This window comes from Panthera onca, chromosome B1 (assembly GCF_046562875.1).
Source record: "Panthera onca isolate mPanOnc1 chromosome B1, mPanOnc1 haplotype 2, whole genome shotgun sequence".
NCBI classification, from domain to species: domain Eukaryota; kingdom Metazoa; phylum Chordata; class Mammalia; order Carnivora; family Felidae; genus Panthera; species Panthera onca.
The window spans coordinates 201270780-201292764 of NC_138342.1; the positions used below are offsets into that span (position 1 = coordinate 201270780).

The following is a 21985-nucleotide window of genomic DNA, read 5'->3' on the forward strand; positions in this document are numbered from 1 at the left end:
TTTAGTTATCAAGGACATACATGTTTTCAGACACACTTACCAATAAGTTCAGTAAACTCTACCGATCAAGGGTAAGATAGTAAATATTTTATGTTTTTCAAGCCATATTGTCTCTGTATGAACTGTATTCAGTCATTGTGCAGAAAAGTTTCCATAGGCATTACCTCAACAAATAGGCAATGCTGTGTTCCAGTAAAGCTTTATTTACAAAAACAGGTCCAAATGTGGTCCACAAACTGTAGTTTGTGTACATTAGTTCCTGAAGCTGGGGCTACAAAGTGAAAAAAAAAAAAATAAGGAAAAATCCCAACCACCATGGAAATTACATTTTTGGTTGGAGATAGATAGCATAAATACATAAAGAGATTAGTAAAACCAGATACATAACATCTAACTGTAATAAGTGCTCAGAGATATTCTCACTAAGAAAGTGACATTTGACCAAGAGCTGTACTGGCCAACTGTTTGGCTTGCCCAGAGCTGTCCTGGTTTTAGCACCTGAAGTCCTATATCCTGGGAAAATTATGTATTTGGCAAAATGAACATTTTTGGACCCCTCATGGAGGTAGAGTAAACCCTACTAGAATATTAAGAGAGTGGTCCAGATCAAGGAAGTGTCCATGGCTTGAGTCCTGAGATACAGGGCTAGAATGGGGGGATAGTACAGTGGTGAGTGTGGCTAGAGACGTTGGACAGTGGCAGGTGGGAGAGAGCAGGTCAGAGACAAGGTGGGAGGAAGAATGTCTTGGAGGGTCCTGTGGTCCCTAACATAGGCACTAGCTTCTATTGTGAGCAATATGGAAAGAAGCTAGAGGATTTTGGGAAGAGAAGTGGCGTCATCTCATGTAGAATTTAAGAGGATTACTTGGCTGCTGTGTTGAGAAAATAATATATGGTGGAAAGGATAAAATCAGAGAACCTGTTAGGAAGCCATTGTAACAGAGTGAGAGGTGGTGTTATTTGTCATGATAGTGGCAGGGCAAGCTGCCGGATGCAGTTGGATCAAGAACGTAGTTTGAAGAAAGGGCCACTAGGGTTTTAGGACACCGTGCTCATGGATATGAAAGAAATAGAAGAGTGATGGGTGATGCCATGGTCTTTTTACCAAGCCACTGGGAGAGGGGAGCTGCCATTATTTGACATGGAGAATACTGTGAAATTTCAGACTTGGAAAGGGAAAGATCAGAAGTAGGACTTGGGAGTAAGTCTGGAATGTGTTTAGGCGTCTACATGGATGTATCATGTAGGGACTTGGATACATAAAACTGAATTCAGAAGAGAGATCTGGAATGGAACTACAAATTTGAGAACGTTCAGCATACAGATGGTATTTAAATCCATGTAACTGAGCATGGATGAGACCAATAAGGGAATGGATATAGTCAGGAAGAAACAAAAGTCCAAGGATGGAGCTGCAGGCATCATGCTACGGATCAGAGGGTGACTTGAAACCAGGTGGGGCTGAGTATAAATGGCCAATAAGATCAAAGCAAGCCTGAGAAGAGTAGTTCATAAAAGTACTACTGAGGGACACCCGGGAGGCTCAGTCGGTTAAGCTTCTGACTCTTGGTTTCGGCTCAGGTCATGATCTCACAGTTTTGTGAGTTGGGGCCCCATGTGGGGCTCTGTGCTGGCAGTGTGGGTCTGCTTGGGATTCTCTCTCTCCCTCTCTGTCTGCCCCTCCCCCACTCACGCTAACTGTTTCAAACAAAACAAAACAAACTTTAATTAGATAGATAGATAGATAGATAGAGCGAGCTAGGGAATAAATCATATGCACACATTGAGCCAGTGCTATTTTAAAAACTTTTGATATTGTTCTATATATGTAAGATGTAACCATTGGTGGAAATTTTGAGAAGGGTATGTGCGATCACTCTGTACTATTTTTGCAAACTTTTGTGAATTTGCAATTATTTCAAGACTAAAAGAATAGTTTTAAAAGCCTAGTGAAAAAAACAAATTTAAGGAATAGAAAATGGAGAATAGTCCAGTGTTGTTGAGAGCTTGTGTGACAGGAGAACTGACTGTAGGATTTATCGGTGTTGCTACCTGAAGAGCCCAGCTGCAGTGGGTCAGGAAGGACAAAATCATGACTCAAGTGGGTTCAAGAGAGGATGACAAAAAATTAAAGTTTGCAGTTATAGACATTTTTTGAAATGTGTTACTGGGAAAGGGGTTTTTAAAAATAGGACTAGAGATGGATGTGGAATCTGGAGGTAGATGTGGAATCAAGAGGTAGTTGCTTTAAAATTTTGAATTGGGGAAATTATAATATGTCTATATGCTGAGAACAGTTGTCCAATAAAAAAAGGAAATGATCATTTGGAGAGAGGAGAGAGTGCTAACGCTTGGCTTAGGGACTTGATCAGGGATGAAAGCAAGAACACAAACAGGTGTCAGCCCTTGGTAGGAACCCAGTATGGACATTTTATGAGCAGAAGTACAGAGAGGTGATCAGATAGAGTGCTGATAGGTTGTAAAATGTCTCTTTTTATATTTTTTTAAAAAATGTTTATATTTTTATTTATTTTCGAGAGAGAGAGAGCAAACATGAGCAGGGTAGGGGCATAGAGAGAGAGGAAGAAAGAATCCCAAGCAGGCTATGCACTGTCAGAGCAGGGCTTGACAGGGGCTCAGACTCATGAACTGTGAGATTATGACCTGAGCCAAAGTTGGATGTGTAACTGAGCTTCCCAGGTGCCCCTAAAATGTCTCTTTTGATTGCCTCTGTTTTTAGTAAACAGGAAAGAAAATCACCATTGAAGGGTAGGAGTATTGGCAGGTTAAGGATGAAGGAGGTGTGATATGGTATTCCCCCAGAAAGAAGCCTAAAAACTGAGGGAAATTAAGAATGCCACAATTAAAGGACATTTTGGATCTAGCCATCAATTTAAAGTTAGACCCATCTACACGGTTCTGGTTTTGCGTTTTCTCCAGCCATACTTACCTAAATGTGAGTAAGTGTGGATTTGACCCAAGTTTGAATTGGAGGAATTGACAATGGACTTATGGCAAGCACAAGGGGTGATTTAAATAATGGCCATGAAATCTAAGGATGTCCAGGTGAGACATAAGAACAGGAGGGAATAAAAGGAGAAAGTGGCAAGATCAGGGAACTGTAGGTGCTATGGGTTCAAAGAATGGTTGGAGTTAATGTGTTTGGAAAGTGGCCTGGACATGTAGAAAGTTCGGGTCTGATCACAGGACACTTCAAATGCAGCTATGGCAAACGATCATGTATCATGTTGAAAAGATGAAGGACGAGGATGGGGATAAAAGGACTGTGTTGGAGGGTTGGAGGAGGGGGGCAAGTGAACTGAGAAGCCAGCCTTCAAAGGATTGTCTATCATTGATATGGAAATAGCAAGAATTAGGCCAAACATGGAATTGCAGAAAATGGCAGTGAGCCAGGGGTAAAAAAAATCTTCACGGAATAATGGGGGTGCCCCAGGGATTTTGTAGAGGGCTAGAGGAAGAAGATTCTGGGGATAAAAGACTCAAAGGTGGGGCACTTTGGGGAGGAAAGAACAAAGTACCTGAAATAGTAATGAGATGTGCATAGGTAGACATAGGCCCAGTGCCAGGGCCGGCAGTCCTTGGACTGTGGAAGCAAACAGTGACCATGTGGGAGGCCTTCATGATGCACTATCCTCAGAAGATATCTGGGCTTCCGTTAGAGAAGGAGGGGGTTGCCTCAGAGATGGTTGAGAGGTAGGGAGTTTTGCTGAGAGTTGACCTTGAGTTTCAGAGGACCTAGCAGAAGGCTCAAGAGCTTGGGAGGGGTAGGAGGTCAGATACATGAGACGTGAAGATCTTTGAGGGTTTGCAGGGTGACCAGGAGATCACTGCTTCTTGAGGTGACTACAGTCCGCAAGGATAAAAGATAATCCCCTGATGGTCTCAGGTAGAGCGTAAGTGGGTGGTGTCTACAGAAACAATGCCAGTAGATTTGGGGCCCTCCTGCCTTCCCGTCCCTAGTGCCCTGGAAACCTTCTTGACCTGCAGCTCTTTGTGACTCTCTCTCCCCCTGGAGTCACTTCCTATCTGGTGAAAGCAAAGTGTCACCCAAAGCAGCGATGCTTTTAAAACTTATGATAAAGCACTAAAAAATAATTTAATAAACTATCACGGATTGATTGCTTCGTGCCAAGCAGGAAAAAATAATAATAGCAAGTTTTATGGAGCAGGTAGTATTTGCGTGCATTTTTCTAGCAATTTACAGTTCTTAATGCATTTTGCCCTCACAGAGCACTGTGAATAGGTACCCATTATCATCTCTGTTTACAGGTCAGTAAACAAGGCACAGAGAAGGGAAGGTGTTGTCACACCAAAGTCAGTGGGGGAACCCCCTGGTTTAAACCCAGACCTTCTGACTTCAAGGTTGTCAGCGGTACCCGTGTTCCACACAGATTTAGGCAAAGGACCTTAGAGAATATCTCCTAGACTTAGAAATTGGGCATCATGCATGTGTTTGTGTATATGTTCCTTTCCTCTTTCCTGAATATTTTTCCCTACAATTTTTAAAATTGCGAAGAGTCTACAAATCCAGTTGTGTACGCTGCTTTTTATAAATTTAATATTCTAACTGAGGAGTTTACTGAAGCCGTCTTACAAATGCTTGGTAAACACGTTGGTCCTGTGGTTTGGATAAATCATACTTTATTTAATGATGTATCTGTTGTTAAACTTTTAGTTGGTTTCCATTTTTCTTTGTTATAAATATGGCAAAGTATGTCTCTAAATAATGTTTTATTCTGTATTTTGAATTATGCCCTTAAGATATATTCCTAGCAACATTCATACCCAGGCAAGGCATATATAATAATTTTAGAGTTTAGAATGAAACTTTGTAAAAGTTTGGAAATTCCTTAGGGGAAATAGTGTACTCTGATTTCTGCTTACACTCAGGATTATTTTCCCTACTTACAGAAATCAGTAGCTTCAGGGGCGCCTGGGTGGCTCGTCGGTTAAGCGTCTGACTTCGGCTCAGGTCATGATCTCGCGGTGTGTGAGTTCGAGCCCCGCGTCGGGCTCTGTGCTGACCGCTCAGAGCCTGGAGCCTGTTTCAGATTCTGTGTCTCCCTCTCTCTCTGACCCTCCCCTGTTCATGCTCTGTCTCTCTCTGTCTCAAAAATAAATAAATGTTAAAAAAAATTTTTAAAAAAAAAAAAAAAAAAAAAAAAGAAATCAGTAGCTTCAAATACATCTTTTATTAAAAACCTTATCGTCTTCTTGGATTAAGTTGATGGCATTCAAACTCCTTTGAACTGTAGCATCTTTTTTTTTTATTTTTCAAATGCAAGATTTTGTGAACCTCAGTATAGGAAACTGATTTAAAGGAAACACAGCTCTGATGGAAATTTGGATTGGGAGCCAAAGTCGCCTTGCTCGACTGTTTTGCTAATTCCAACCATTATATGGAAGTTGTAGGAACCCACTTTTTAAAATAATCAAGTGACTCACTATTGATCCTCATCATTTCATTAAAAAATTGTTGTATAGTAATTTTTACAGTCATGTATTCACCTGGAAGTTTTGAACCTAACTTCATTTTCTTTGTGAATAATGTAGAAGGAAGGAAGGAAGGGAGGAAGGAAGGAAGGAAGGAAGGAAGGGGGAATAAAAATAGCATTTCCTAAATCAGATCCCCCAATTTTCAGCTTTCACATGAATCCCTCCGGTATTGCAAAATTAATATTGAAGTAAAATGTAAAATATTGAAGTAAAATTTTATTCACATTAATATCCACGGAGCTTGCATTATATTAATTTAGCTATATTATTTAAATATTGCTCAGAATTATTTAGCTTATTTTAATGGTTTTCTGTTTTGATACATTTTGCTTTGTGTGTGTGATTTCTAAGTTTACGTCACACGGTTGAACTGTGGAACTTGAACTCCGGGTGCCAGGAAGCTTGCCCCGAGTCTCCTTATTGCTTTGCTTTGATCTATTTGCTTCCTCTCCCTGCCTTGACTTTATCTCTTCCTGAAATTTCCCTGCTGCTCCGCTGTACATAAAAGGACCATTCCTGGTCTTGTGGCTTAGCTACTTGGTGAAAACAAACGAAGCTAAATAAACATACCAACTCAACCCCTCATGGATTGCTACAGTGATAAAACTTTCTTGGCAATTAATTTTTGTCTGAAATATCTCTACTTAGAGGCTTGCTGCAGTTTTTAGAGAATGTTTTTTAAACCTTATACTTGAAAAAGCCACAAATTTCCATAACTAAGCATACTTTCTCCCGCTCATCTTAGAAATGGGGTAGTTGGATGCCATGCACGGCCCCAGAGATCTGTTTTGTGACAGTCACACTACACTGAAGATAACTGGATACAGGCACATTCAACCTGATAGAGTCGCAGGGAGTGCTGCAATCATCACTCAATGAAGGAGGAAAAAGAGAGTTCACTGAGTTCCAGGCTGCCTTCTAGGAACAGGGACATTAGTCCAGAGACATTACGGCCCAATGCTTGGCACTCAGCTAAGTGCTAAGAAGTAAACCAGGGCAGGATGAAGTGATGGGAGTCACAGAGAGCAGGAGCTGGTTCACATACAGTCAGCAGAAGGGGCGGACCAGGAAGGGGAGACCTGTCTTGGGGAGGGTGATGAGACCAAAGGCTCTGGGGCAGGAATGCACACACGTGGCACGTGGTGAGGCAGCGTGGTTAGAACAGAGTGAGGAAAGAGTAGTGGGGAGAGGAGGGCACGGAGCAGGCAGGACAGGCACTGGGGACTGGGAGGGACTGTGGGTCAGATCACAGAGAGTGTTGATTTTACTCTGAGTGGGGACAGAAGTGTAAGAGTTTTGAGCAGAAAATTTTAAGATTCAAGTAAAATAAAAAAAAAATCCATCTGGCTGATTTGAATGAAACAGATTACAGAGAAATGAAGAAGGCAAGAAGAGAAGTTAGTTTTGAGGGCTCTTGCGTGTGTGCATGTATGTGTGTGTTTGTGCGTAGGTGTGTGCGTGTAAATGGTATTAAGAGATGATTCCGAAGGTCTCTGGCTGTATGTTTTTTCTAAACCTGGCCAGTGATCTCTAGTTTTGAGGCTCCTACGTGTAATTTTCAAATAAAGCATTCGTTTTTAGCATTTTATTTGTGAATAAAATAGAGATGAATTATTAGTGTTTAATTGTTATTTTTGCATTGTTACTAGTTTTTATGTAAAGGGTGAAACCCGCCTTGTGAAAACACACATAAGAAATTACAGACTGGTCATATAAAAGAATTTAAGTTACATCTGTCATACACATACTTACCATCACAATCCTAGGGTTAAAGATGCATTAAAACAAGGGCAATAAATCTCTTATACCCTTAATGATTTTTAGGTTTTTCTAGAGATAAAATATCTTAGTTTAGAAAATTTAGTAGCTCTTTCCTAATTAAGTTTATTTACCGAGGCTTATTCTTTGTGAGAAAATCTGTACAATGTACATCAAAAATGAGTCCATTTTCAAATTCTATGGCAGCTACTCTGCTTTAAATTATCTTATATAAACAGATTATTTAAGGGAGAGCACCATGTATGTTTTCCCTATATTTTAGTACATTTAAGGAAGTCACGTATCTCATTGATTATTAATTCTGACTCAAGGAAAGAATACTACATAGCATTTTAATACGGCTTTAATTTCTTCCATTTAAAAGCTCTATATAGTACCACTGAAAAGAACCAGAAAAAAAGAACTAATTAAATTCATCTAAGTAAATGGTTCTCAACAAGGGACCATTTTGCCCCCCAAAGAACATTTGGCAATGTCTGCAGACATCTTTCCTCAACACGGTTGGGGATATTTTTGGCAAGTAGTGGGCACAGGCTAGGATGTTACGAAGTTTCCTACAATGCACAGAGCATCCTGTTAGAACAAAGAATTATGTGGCCCAAGATGTTAACGATGGTGAGGTTGAGAAGCCAGGACACGGTGCTATCTCTTAATCACAATTTTAAAATGGAAATTGCGTTGTCCGTGTTACTATTTATTATAGGAGATACCTTTAATAATGAGATACAGGCAACTCCCAGAAAAGCATTATCTTTATCCATGTACATTTCCTGGGGAAATGCCTGAAAATGAATTATGAATGAATATTTTATAATGGTAGCTATCTCAGATTTTCATATTTTTTTCCCTTGGAAATTGGTGATGTAATGAAACATCAGGACAGGAATATATGATGCTTTGTCTCTGTTTCTTGGAGCTATTCAATTGAGATAATTTGTCTTTGAAACTCTTAACTGTCTTTGCTGCTACTATTGCTATATTACTCTCACTGTTACAAATGACATTGAAACCCAATCGACAAGCAGGGATTGAGTGACAATGACAATAGAGTCTGCCTCATGATGCTGTAAAGACACATCAAGCTAACTCATTGTCTTAGCACAGCAGGAAGACCATCGAAAAATCGCTTCTTCATCCTCAGGCTTCACCAAGATAGCAGCAATTTCGCTAGGAAAGTCCAATTTCCTTTGATACGATTTTAGGGCACTTTTTAATAATATATGTGGGCTTCAAAAGTAAATATAATATGGTATGTGATTTTGAGATTCATTGTGAGATTCTGAGGAACATAAAGAGATTTATTATGGGGAATGTGCTGATCCCATTGTAGAGACTAAGTCCAGCTGGAGTTTCCGGAGAGCCAGTGATGTCAGTGAGTTCCAGCCAGAATCCAAGCAAGAAGGCAGGAGAGGATAAATGTCTCAGCTCCAAGACAGGCAGGCAGAGAGCATATTGTTTTCTACTCAGCCCTTTTGTTCTACTCTGGCCTTTAAGGAATAGGGCGAGGCCCACCCACATTGGGTAGAGCTATCTGCTTTACTGTATCTGCACATTCAAATGTTAATCTCTTCCAAAAGCACCCCTATAGACCTACCCAGAGTAAGTCCCAGCTAAATATCTGGGCACAGGTTGACTATCACGTTGAACCTAAAATAAACCCTCACATCTATAGTTTCCTGGCCTAGGTCCCAGGAGCACAGAGACTTTGAGATCCGGACTTAGGTGGAATTTTGCAGGGAGGTGATTCAGAAAGCAAAGTGAGGGAGTGAAGACGTGAGGCAGGAAAGTGATGTCAAAGTGTTGATAAGTACACACCTTAATACCGCAGAATTTGTTTTGCGTTTCTGCAAAGCACCGGTTATACCTCTTATAGTGTTTTGCAATAATGTATATACCGATTAATGTTAATGCCGCTTACTTGATCATGTTGATATTTCATGACTGTCTTAACATTTTCCAGATGCACGTTTTTCATAAGTAACCAGAATCTCACTTTTGACAACTATGAAATAGGAACGATAATTTTCTCATACATTTTGAAATGATTCAATAAATGGTCCAGATAAGGGACTTAGTACAGAATATCAAGCACCTAAAATGTACTCGATAAATATTAAGACCTCAAATTGAGTAACTTGCCAAAGATATGAACATCCTATATATTATCCCTAATGTATATTATCAAATTGTCCAAAATTTCATATCAATATACATTGATATCAGAAGCAAAGAATAATACCCATTTTACCCTTAGTTATTTTCCTTTTTGTAAAAAATGCATTTTAAAACTTTAAGTGTTTCACCCTTGTGTTAATTTTATTGTGAGAACAAGAGTGTTTAAACCTTTTCCTGTGTGTAGAATTTCTTTCTGGAATTCTTGTTTAAATTGTCACTGATGACCTTTTCTCCATCAGTCTCTTTGTATATTGTTCTTTTTTTTTTTAATGTTTTTCAATGTTTATTTATATTTGAGGGAGAGAGAGAGAGAGAAAGACAGACAGAATGAGCAGAGTAGGTGCAGAGAGAGAGAGAGAGAGTGTCAGAGAACCTGAAGCAGTTTTGTGCTGATGCAGTAAGCCTGATGTGGGGCTTGAACCCACAAACTGTGAGATCATGACCTGAGCTGAAGTCGGATGCTCAACCAACGGAGCCAGCCAGGAGCCCCTCTTTGTGTATTATTCTTAATGTGAATCAAATAAGTATAGAAGACATCCCTTTGCTATGTTGCAAATTTGCCTCATTATCTTGTTTTTTATTTTGGATTATGTTTATATGTCTATTTTGAAAATAATGTTTTTATGTAGTTAAGTTGGTTTATGGTAATGTTTCTTTTGCTTCAGTCACATAATTTCTTTTAGTTGAGGTAATACATTATTTGGCATGATACAGTATATTTATTCTGCTAATTTACCCATTATTTTATACTTTCATTTTAATTGATGTCATTCATATGTATTTTCTATTAGGCTGTTTCTAAATGATTTTTTTCAAGTTTCTTTTTTTCCCAGTCGCTTTGTTAATACACTCTCCTCCCATCACGGATGAGGCTCGTCTTATCATTTACTGAATCCCCCTGTGTATTTGGGTCCTCATAACACCTACACTATGAGGAATGAGGCTCCCATTTCTACTTAGCAAAGTCTTTATCATAAAGTGACATTTTAGAGAAAGGTAGCTTAATATCTTTTGCAGCAAAACTCAAAGTTCACAACTAATAGGATTCCCAAAATTAATTAAAATTAAATACATTTTTCCCAAGGCCAAAGGTGCTTTGGAAAATGTTTGCTCAGTTGTTTTACCTATATGTGTAATTACTCTGCGGATAGATTTTTGTAAATCTAAAATCAAAACTTGGATTTCTTTTTAAAAACATTGGCTACTCTAAAATGATAGTTACATTACCCTTCCTCAAATACCATTATGTGTTCGGTTGTGCAAGATGTTACAATGTAGAAAAAAATTCTCTTACAAAAATGGCAAAGAAAATACTTAAAATGTTCTTTTGGAGAAATATTTGAAGCACCATTGAAACTCCTTTTCCATACCCTCCCCCCACACAAACACATATGCAGAAATATGTATTTACCACACTCTCTACTAAAGAGAGTTTTCTGTGATTTAAGTGTGTTATCCAGTGAGTGACATAAGATGTTTTTTGTTTCATGTGCTTAATTCTCAAAGATTTCAAGTAGATTATCTAAATGGCATTCTGCAATATTTTATGTGAAATGCCCTATTAAGAAATCATAATATATCCCATATATATTTAGCCTGACATAATTTTAACTGTAATCCATTTTAAAATGTTCTCTGGGCATTAAAATATCAGAGAAAACACAATGGTGATTGCAGGTTTGGGAGAAATGTATTCTTGTTTCTCTCTGCCAGTTTCTTTCTTCATTCTCTTCATTTCTGTTTTCTATTCTTGTCTTTATTTTATCATCTGCTCCTATTTCCAACAAAGTTACCATAGAATTGTAGCCCTCGTCCGCTCCTGTAATGTGGCCTCTGGTCCTCTTTGGAATTAGTGAGCATGTCCTCACTCCCCAGCCCCTTGGCGTCTCACCCTCCATGCTGTGCTCAAGTCCTCACCTGAAGTCTCCTGGTCACTTGAAGTCCTAGTGTCTAAACTGTTAGGCTCATTGCATCAGAACTGAGACGCAAAAGGTGACAATGCCGGTTATTCAGCTCAACGGCTCTCGTGTTAAAGGGAAAAGGGATGTATTGCTGAGAGGGAAGGGCATGTGATCTGAGCTTCTGTCCGCTGGTAGGCACCAACACAGCTCTATGCGCCGTTAAATGTGAAAATATCCCCATGGCAGTTCACGTATATCTACTTCCTGGAGTGTCTGGAGCGACCCTGTCACCCCGGCTTCTTTGGCACTTTCTACAGGTCTTCAGACTTTCCACTGGTCACGCAGCTAGAGAGATAAAGGCACAGAGCGGGGCTCCAGGGCTCTGCTGTAGAGCCACCACTGACGCCCATTGCTGCTGGCAGGTGCCTGCCGGTGTGTACTCTCAACAGGTGCAATGTCACCTGCTTGGCGAAGGTTGCCGCCTTGCTTTCCCAGAACCAACCAGTGTGCTTCTCGTCCTATTCACTCTTACCCCTAGTGTGATACACACAAATACACCTATTGCAAAGTCTTATTTATTTATTTATATGTTTTTAAATGTTTATTTATTTTGATAGAGCACGTGTGTGAGTCAGGGAGGGGCGGAGAGAGAGGGAGAGAGAGAATCCCAAGCAGGCTCTGCCCTGCCAGTGCAGAACCCAATGTGGGGCTCGAGCTCATGAACCTTGAGATAATGACCTGAGCCGAAGTCAAAAGTCAGTTGCTTAACTGACAGAATTGGATTTGGTAACTTTTAAGTCCACTCACTTATGATATTTTTTTATATAAGAGTGCTGTAATTCTTTTTTTTTTTTTTTTTTTTGCATTATACTGAGATAACTTTCACAGCATATGATAAAATTAGAGAAATAAGGTCAGTGTATTAAATAGCATTATGCTGTGTGTGTTGATCATGCATGTACGTATGACATGTTCATACATGAAAAACAATTGTTATTACAGAGGTGTGAGTATATGCAAGTGTATACTACATTTACATATACAGTTGTTTCATCAGTAGCCATGAAAATATCTGCTCTACATGATCTTATCCAGGCACACAAGCTGCTAAAAGCATATGTCCCCATCTTGGTGACAGGCTGACTTCATTTATCAGTTATATTAGAGCATCAACACCCATAAATATTAAATATGCTCTTTGGGTAGAAACTATCTGATGGGTCAAAAGGAAGGAGGGAAGGAAAGAAAAAAAGGACACTCCCAGACATGTCTTAGCATAAGTATCTTATAAATATTTATTTACCTGTGTTACAGTTTACTATGTACATAACATTTTGTAAGCAATGCTCTGAGTTCAATAACCTGTATGTTTTGCTCTAGGGAAAACTTGGTAAGATGGCTTCCCCTCAAATTAATATTTTAATGCAAATTTATATTATATCTTACAGACATTTTGTCATCACTGACCATTTTAGTTGCTACTTTCCAAGTTATTCTGCTTTAAGTTTTCATGCATCTGTTTCCTACTCAGAAAGTTTTTATGAATTGCTGTGTCTCTATCATCATATTAGTCCAGAACTTACCTGAAATTCAAAACCAAATAGACATTCCAGAGTCTGTAGAAAAACAATTAGGGTGATGACTACTTTCAGGATCACTGTATTTTCAAAGCCAGGTATCAGTGAATTGATGGCTACATACTTTTAAATCTCAGAGAAAGTTTTGGTACATTTTTGTGAAGCCGTCCGTGAATGTGAGGTATATGGCAACAACACACTGTAGATATTAGAAAAGTCAAGACTTCACTCTTCCGCGATGGAAAGTCAGTTAATAATGCAGGGTAATTGTTTAGACTTTTGTAAGCTTTTCCACAAAACTAAATTAATAAATCAGAAGAAACCCTTTGCCATGTTGAGACTATCAATTTTGGGTTCGGAAAATATTTGTCACGGATCACTATGGATACTTTGTAGATGAACTTGTGTATGAAGTGGTCTTGAAATATGATTCCCATATGTTTCTGCTCCTGCCAGCTGAGGGAGCCTGTGGAGGGACCCTGCGGGGAACCAGCAGCCACATTTCCAGCCCGCACTTCCCCTCAGAATACGGGAACAATGCAGACTGTACCTGGACCATCCTCGCTGAGCCCGGGGACACCATTGCCTTGGTCTTCACTGACTTTCAACTAGAAGAAGGGTACGACTTCTTGGAGATCAGTGGAACAGAAGCGCCGTCCATATGGTAAGTCCTGGGGAAAAAAATGTGTTTACCCCAGATACAACAATAGGCTTTGTTATATGGTTCTCCTTGGACATTCATTGGCAAACATGAGTGTTCTTTCTTTGCTTTGCTATTTTGACTGCTAACAAAGCCCTCTATATTGTGAATGATCTCAAAGTTTCCAAGATGTCTTTGCGTCGGTATTTGGAGCCGGGAAAGTTAGGTGCACGTGGGCACTGGAACATCACATGCCCTCATTCTCGACTCTTACAAAGCAACAGAGATGATGGTAACCAAGCGAGCTAAGTTAGTTTTGGATTTGTTCCGGAGCTGATTCAATGTAAACAGATATTTTTAGACGATGGACATTTTAAAATGTCATGTTACCAACCATTTATCTACTGTGCTGCAGATATATGACTGCGTATTTCTTTTCCTTCCTGACGATGTTGCAACTATGAAGGGTCACAGGCAAACCATAAATACTAATGCAACATACATATGAAATTAATCAACTGAGGATCACTTCTCTGGCATGTATGCTAGTGGAGACAGAAGGAAACTGGGTCTAATAAATTACAGAGAATCAATCTAGGTCTTGGTATTGCTGGTGAGAGCAGCTTTAGTTGTGTCCATAAGTGCAGTTGAAGAGGGAGAATCCAAAGAATAGATGTTTGAAGTCTTTATGCCTCAAATTAAGTCATTTGTCGTGAGTTGTGCTGGTTTTTGTTTTATTTCATTTCTTAGTATTTTAAAAACCCTATCAGTACTCTATTTCAGATCTTGGATGATAAGCTAACTTGAATACACACACAGACACACAGACACACACACACATTCAAATTAGGGTGTAAGTCAGAGGAGATGTTGGCCATTTATACATTGGTAGAGAATATGAAGTGAGTGGGAATATTTCTATGGGTTCAAGTTTGCATTTCCATGTAAAGACTAAAGGATAAAAATATCGACCCTGAAACATGATATCAAATTAGATCACCTGTCTTAAACCAGTTATTTAAATTGAAATTTATTTTTTTCTAAGGCTCAAAATTCAAAGCAGAGGGTTTATATTAATGGGTGAATTATTTCCTTACGTTAGTTACGCTGTGATTATATTAAATGTTACCTCAATTAAGAGAAAAATAACCGTTGCCTCTCTGGCCTTTGCTTTATATTTGATTCATCTTAAACAAGACTTTGAGATGAGTGGGTTTACCCATTTGTTGATTTCGTGTAATACAATCTGAGACGTTCAAGAATTGGTTGATAGTACCTCTCTCCCTTTGTGTTCCATCAGACTTAGTGGAAATACCTTGTGAACATAATGCTGGGTGTCCTGGGTTCTCTTCCATGTTCTGCCAAAAATATCCTTGTGACCTTGGACGAGTCACATAACAGTTTATATAAGTAGGGAAGCTACTGGATATCTAGTACACTGGATATGCATTACCTATCTATTGAGTTCATATTCTCTGTCAATCACTAAAACACAGCCAGGGATGTAACATTTTTAGCTTTAAAATTACATCGTTCTGGTTTTCAGAAATTCATTGCAATATAAAATACATGGTGAGTGTCTCTCAGAAACTGTATGATTTATGGTAAAGGCCTTGTTTATGAGAGATTCTGCAGATCGTGGGCACCGACCAACTACCTTGCTCCTAAGATGTCAGGTTGGGAAAGAGAGAAAAAAGAGAGACATCTTTGACCATGATGTTAGAACCCATGGTCCGGACAGCTTCTGCCAGACAGACTTAGTTTATGTAAGAGAGGAAACGTGGAGGTGCAGATGTCCGTGTCAAGGTCTGAAATAAAAATAGGGCATGTGAAATCAGAACGAGACACAAGTCTCCAGAAGGGCTTGTGGCTCTTATAAGCACATTGTGACTTCCCACTGAGAGGCACGAGCTCATTCATTTCATTCATTTTAATTAAAGATGGCAGGCGGGAGCTAAAGAATGTTGTCTGAGTTGTTGCCTGTTTCTTCTTGGCTTATCCCTGTTGATTTCTCTCACATCCCCCTCCTTTCTGACTAATCTCTGTCTTCGTGATCCCCTGCTACTTGTCCCCAACAACTTCAGTATTGGACTCAGAAAAGTGTTGAGGATGGGGCCATTGGGCCCCTGTGAGGCCTGAGAGCAACAGTTCCTAATGTTTGTCGGAGAGAGAGCTGGCATAGGGGCCAGGACAGTGGCCCGTCTTCTTGGTGTGTGGATTCAGGCTAGAGGACACTTTCCAGCTCTGAAATATATCTAGGTATCTGCCAGGGCACCAAGATTCATGACCTGTGAACACATCGGAAAAACAAAAAACAAAAACTGGGCAGTTGTTGGGAAAGTTCTTGGTGGGAACTTTGACCCTGTTTGTGTTCCTTCCAGTCTGGCAAATGGGGTATCTGGTTGGACTCAACATGCTCTTTCTCTCGATGGCTACTGTTAGATAGAGTTGTGTTCATATTGTGTTCCTATGACAATCTGTAGTGTCCTCTTGGCACAAAAGCCCTGGGGTTTCTTGTTAATATCCTCTAACTTTTATTGATGAAGAAGCTGGGAGCAGAGATCACAGACCACAGGGTATCACTGGAACTCAGGCTCAAGGCCTCCAACTCGGAATTACGTTTCCTTCTCACTCCACCCCAATCCCTGCAACAGGACAGTCCAGCCAGGTGTAGACTTGATGCTCTGTCGGGAACTCATGTCTCCTCGTAGATTTCATGGTAAAGCCTCAAACAGGTTACTACCACAGAGAGTAACCACCTGAGAGGAGAGTTTACACACACGCTGCCTCGATAGAGAGTCGGAGCGGAGAGAGCTTTTTGGGGTGACGCTTCACGTTTCTCATAACTACAGAAGAACTGTCTTGACCTGGCCATGGCATGTTTACACAGGACCCACATCTCTCTTCTGTGGAGGCTATAACGGAATAGGTGGCTTTCCTAAATCACTATGGAAACATGCACGGGCACATTTGTAATACAAAATAGAATCACTTGAAGTCCGTTTTTAAGATCTGGACAAATGCGTAATATGGCTTATCTCAAAAAGACTATTGTTTTACTATCATTTTAGACTGACAGTCTCTGAAATGTTTAATGGTTCAAATCGGTATGTTTAAAAGATTTAGCATCCCTGTACTTCAAGGAAGACCCTAATAGAGCGCAGGTGGGTGGTGCCCCCCCTCAAGCACAAGGCTACGGAGCAGTGACAGTCGGTCAGCATGCAAGTCTGAGTGTGGAGTGCACAAGCACATACAATTTTCCAATAATCCATTTTTCAATACTGAAAATACAAGCAAGGGCACTCTCAGGAGAAGCTACTTGGAAAATTGTTAAGAACAATAATAGGATTAGCTTTATTTTCATTGAATTTGGAGTGAAATTACCAACTCAGCTATGTTTTATGCAAGAGTTACCATGGCTACAGCGGAACAGTCTAAATGTGGTGAATGATGTCATGTGCCAAAATTATCCATACATTAAATGTGGAGGGGTTCGTCATCTAAACCGAATCCACTCTATATACATTAGATAAGGCTGACATTTTTTTTTTTTTTTTTTTTTTTTTTTTTTTTTTTACTAGTCAGCTTCTAATTTTCTACAGGCTAGCTTCTTATCAATACCCTACTGTAGCAGAGAGCTGTCATTTCTAATTCTCTTTGCCCCATGCTCTGGTAATTATGATTTTTCTTGCAATTCAAAACATGGTTAGCAGTGAAGCTAGTCAACTTTTCTTTATTTCTGAACTGATTTGACCGTCTAGCCTATAGCTCATAACCCAGGAAATATCAAGGAGAAAGTAAATTGATTTTATTTCAGAGTTAACCTACTGTGGTGTCTAAATTAAGACTTGGTGGTTAAAGGGATGAGGAACAGATACTCTCGACAGGAAACAACTAATGGAGCGTTTACAATCTTTCAAACATGCATCCTATCATGAGAATAATTTATGCATCCCCTTCTGGGACAGGTAGCCTGTGAGTAGGGTAGAGAAGGAAAGGAAACGAAGAACAGGAAATGCACTTAAAAAGCATCCCCAAACACACGTAAATGCATCAATTCCTCGAAAGTCTTCAATGACTGAGGCTCAGGCCATCCAAAAAAACCCCAAATGCCTTATTGTGCCATTCAAGGCTTTGCACTGCACACACAGCCTGCCCCCCATATGACCACACCTCACGCCAAGCATCCTTCAGTTTTGCCTCACTGAACACATTCCTGTCTTCACTGAAGCACATATTTGCATCCCTTGCACATGTGTTCAGGTGTATGGGAATCCCACACCAACCAATTTAATAGACATTCAATCACTGTAACTTGATCTTAGCCAAAAGTCCGAGAAGCGATTATCACTGTAACGCTTACAATGTCCTATAGACGGCAGCCCACTTAAGTCCTACAGGTGCAACAGTTTGTGCGGTCTCCTCCCCTGGAAAATGTCACTGATAACAAAGGCGAGAATGATTCTGGGCTGCTTTGGATTCGACCTGCCTCATTCTACCAGTAGAACATGTTACTTTATGATTTCTTAAGGTTTCAGTTATTCACTAACCAGTATAACTCCACCACTTTGTCTCTCTGCATTGTACAAGGCGACACTTGAGGGGACCAAAAGAAGTTTTGGAACTGCACTTTATTTTGTCCCATTAACCAAGCATAATCTTGCTATGAAACCAATCTAATCAGGGCCTTGCTAAAGCCAACACACAACTTCAAAGAAACTGGAGAAGCTGAGTGAGCTTCAAAGAAGCCTTGAAGGGTCAATTAACACCTGCGATGTTTATCCAGCTTGTCACTTAATTGAGATGTGACTTGCTGCTTATTTAATTTCTAATGAGGAAGGATTATAGAGGCTTACCCAGAGTGACGAACTCCCTGGAAGGAACTCTTCCACTCCCCTGCCCAAGGTAGAAGAAAAGGAAGGACGCTCCCCTCTCCCCTTATTTTATTTAACTGTTCATCTTGAAATTATTTTATAGAGAATTTGCAGAGCTAGCTCAGAAAGGTGCTGTGTATCCTGAACCCACCTCCCTCCAATGTTCACGTCTTATACAACCATAGTATAATTATGGAAACCAAGAAAGTCATACCGCCAGCAGGCAACTAACTAATGTACAGACTGATGTGAATTTTTCCGGCTGTCCTGCTGGTGTGATTGTTCTGCTCCTGGAGCCACCAGGCAGTGAGCTAGGCTTCTTTTACCTCCTCCAGCCTGTGACTGTTCTGCGTCGTCTCTCTTTGTTTCCATGACCTTGACTTCCTTCATGTCAACAAGTCGGTCCGGTCACATAACTCTGGAAAGGCAATGGCATTATTCAGGAACATGGAGACTATATAGCAATGTCCCTTTACCCCCAGTCGAAATAACTGGGGTTTCTTTCTATCATGTTTTCCATTTTAAATTTAAATTCAGGAATCATAGTCCACAAAGCTATTATAATACATGCATGTCAGCATTTTTTGTGAACTCCTGTGACTGCACTTTATTTTGTTCCCATTAACCAAGCATAACCTCGCTTTTAAATCATAACCAATTTATGCTTTCATAGCATAATAAGCATGACATAAACAAGAAACAAGTATCACATATGTATGTATGTATGTATGTATATGTAGAGATATGTGTGAATTTCTGTGTATTGTTTGTATATATATATGTATATATACATATGTACACGTGTTTGTGTGTGTATATTCCATGTATATGTGTACATATGTACACACACATATGAATTTCCATTTTTTTCTGAACCTCTACAAACTGGCCAGAAGTCTAAGGATATAACTAACATGATATTATTTTAGCCCTTTTCCTAAACCCTTTTCCTTTTTTAAAATTTTTTTCTCAACTTAGTTAACATACAATGTAGTCTTGGCTTCAGGAGTTGACCCAGTGATTCATCTCTTACAAATAACACACAGTGCTCATCCCAAAAAGGATCCTCCTTCATTCCCATCACCCACTTACCCCACCCCCATCAACTCTCAGTTTGCTCTCTGTATTTAAGTCTCTTACGGTTTGACTCCTGAACCCCTATTTTAATTAAAATATTTTTATAAAAAATATTGTAATATTTTGTAATCGAGTAATGTATTTTTACAGACACTGTACTGAATGGTAATATTCATTGATCGATGGCTATGTACCAGGCAAGTGGAAACAACAGCCACTTCTTGGAGATGCTGCTGTCCCCATTTTAGAGATGAGGAAAACAAAACCCAGCGGAGTTCAGTCTCTTCCCACACAGCCACCAGGTGGCAGAGTGGGGATGTAAACAGAGACCATCCTCAGCTGTATTTCCAGCCATATTTAAATGCGTCAAGATGGTATTTCTTGATTGGCTTTAAACCAGGAGAATAAATGCAGTATGCTGGTGCTTCAACACCAGCCCATCTCAGCGGACCCCAAGGAAGACGTGAGGCCACGTCAAGTCCAGTCAGCCCTGTTACTTTGTGCTGTTGTCATCATGAAATATGCTTCTCAACTTTCCCTTTTTGTGTGTTGTTAACTATATAGCGAGGTAATAACAGATATACATATATATATACGTGTATATATATATATATACACGTATATATATATGTGTATATATATATATGTGTACACGTATATATATACGTGTATATATATATATATATATATATATATATATGTATACTTTTGGGTACAAATGCAATCTTGGATACTGTAAGGATTCTAAGATGGGACATACGTGACCGGTCTGAAGTTATAAAGTTTTGGCCTAACAGTATAAATACTGAGGCTTCTTGATACAACTCTGGCTCATTTAAATTGTAGGGAGATGGGGGAAACAATGGCCAGCTTAGATCATCTCAAACCTGTTGTTACCTCCACCACAAAACTCCAAAGAGAAATAAAGGAAAATTTATTTGATAACAGCTAATTGTAGCCAAAGGAGAATTTCTACCTTGAAATATGACATTCTTTTGCCTGTGTCATCCAAACAATATTTATTTTTTCTGAGAAGGTTAGGGAATCCCTCCCCCCCACCATCTTGAAATCATTTTGCAGAGAATTTGCCGAGCTACCTCGGAGAGTTGTTGTATATCCTGAACCCACCTCCCTCTAATGTTAACATCTTCTACAACCATAGTATAATTATGGTAAAAGCCGTTTGCACATAGTATAATTACAGTAAAACCAGTTCACACTCTCCGCCCGCCTCTCGAATTGGTCGCCAGCGGCCCTGGGACGCTGGCAGTAAAGGAGTCTCTGGAAGTGATGTTGCTCTCCTACAGGCGGAGCGAAGCAGGCAGGCTGTGTTTGCAAAGGTTCCAAACGGGGTAATTTTCTAAGGCACTTACTCCCTCCCATTTTCCCCAGATGTACCTTCTGCTGGCACTGAGGGGCCTTTCATGCTGGAATTCACCTGGAGAAGACAAGCAGGAGGGCTCTACTGGGCCAGCAGGAAGCTTCCGCCTTATTCTCAGTCTTTCAGCTTATGTGTACCCAGTTCAGTCCCAGGCAGGTGCACTGGAGGGGAGGGCCTTCCCGCCATGCTCTCTCCTCCCCGGGGTACAGGGCTATCCACAGGGGCCACTGTGCCACTTCCTTGCACGAATTAAGTCTGACTTGGCTGTTGGCTCACAAATGTCTGAAATACCACCTGAGTAGTTCATCTTAGGGTAACTTTCATTTCGGCTGGAATCAACCTCCAAAATTTCAGATGTACACGATTGAGGAAGCTAAAACATGACCTATTCTAGTGAATAAATAATTGCATTGTAGAAAATCGATATAGTTTACTTATGGTAAACTTATGTAGTAGCCATGGAGAAAAGGCAATATTTTCTCCTATGACTGCATGCATGATGACCAGACCAAGGAATAACAGAAGAGAGAAAAATAAACCATATCTGCCTCCTGATGATGGGAACCATTGGAAAGATAGATAAGTATCCCGGGGAGAGTCCCAGAGCCATGTTTCTGTGTCACAATCAGGGCAGATCCCACACCGCAGAAAGCACAACTTTGTCGCAATATTGCTCTTGTCATGAGGCACCCCCACGGCTTGACCTCAGTTTATTGGAAAATACATTGCCAATGTGGATGGAACTGGAGGGTGTTATGCTAAGTGAAATAAGTCATACAGAGAAAGAGAGATACCATATGTTTTCACTCTTATGTGGATCCTGAGAAACTTAACAGAAGACCGTGGGGGAGGGGAAGGAAAAAAAAGAGAGGGAGGGAGGCAAACCATAAGAGACTCTAAAAACTGAGAATAAACTGAGGGTTGATGGAGGGTGGGAGGGAGGGGAGGGTGGGTGATGGGCATCAAGGAGGGCACCTGTTGGGAGGAGCACTGGGTGTTGTATGGAAACCAATTTGACAATAAATTTCATATTAAAAAAAAAGAGAAATACACTTCCTATAACT

The 21985-nt window shown here is 40.0% G+C and overlaps 1 protein-coding gene across 3 annotated transcripts in view; it reads left to right on the top strand.

Annotated features, from left to right (window-relative positions):
• CSMD1 (CUB and Sushi multiple domains 1) overlaps window positions 1-21985 on the top strand; it is a 2002273-nt gene that overhangs the window by 992630 nt on the left and 987658 nt on the right. For all 3 annotated transcript variants that reach the window (XM_078445226.2, XM_078445227.2, XM_078445228.2), the window contains one exon: window positions 13406-13613. In XM_078445226.2, coding sequence (XP_078301352.2) covers window positions 13406-13613 — 208 coding nt within the window. The remainder of the gene's footprint in view (window positions 1-13405; window positions 13614-21985) is intronic.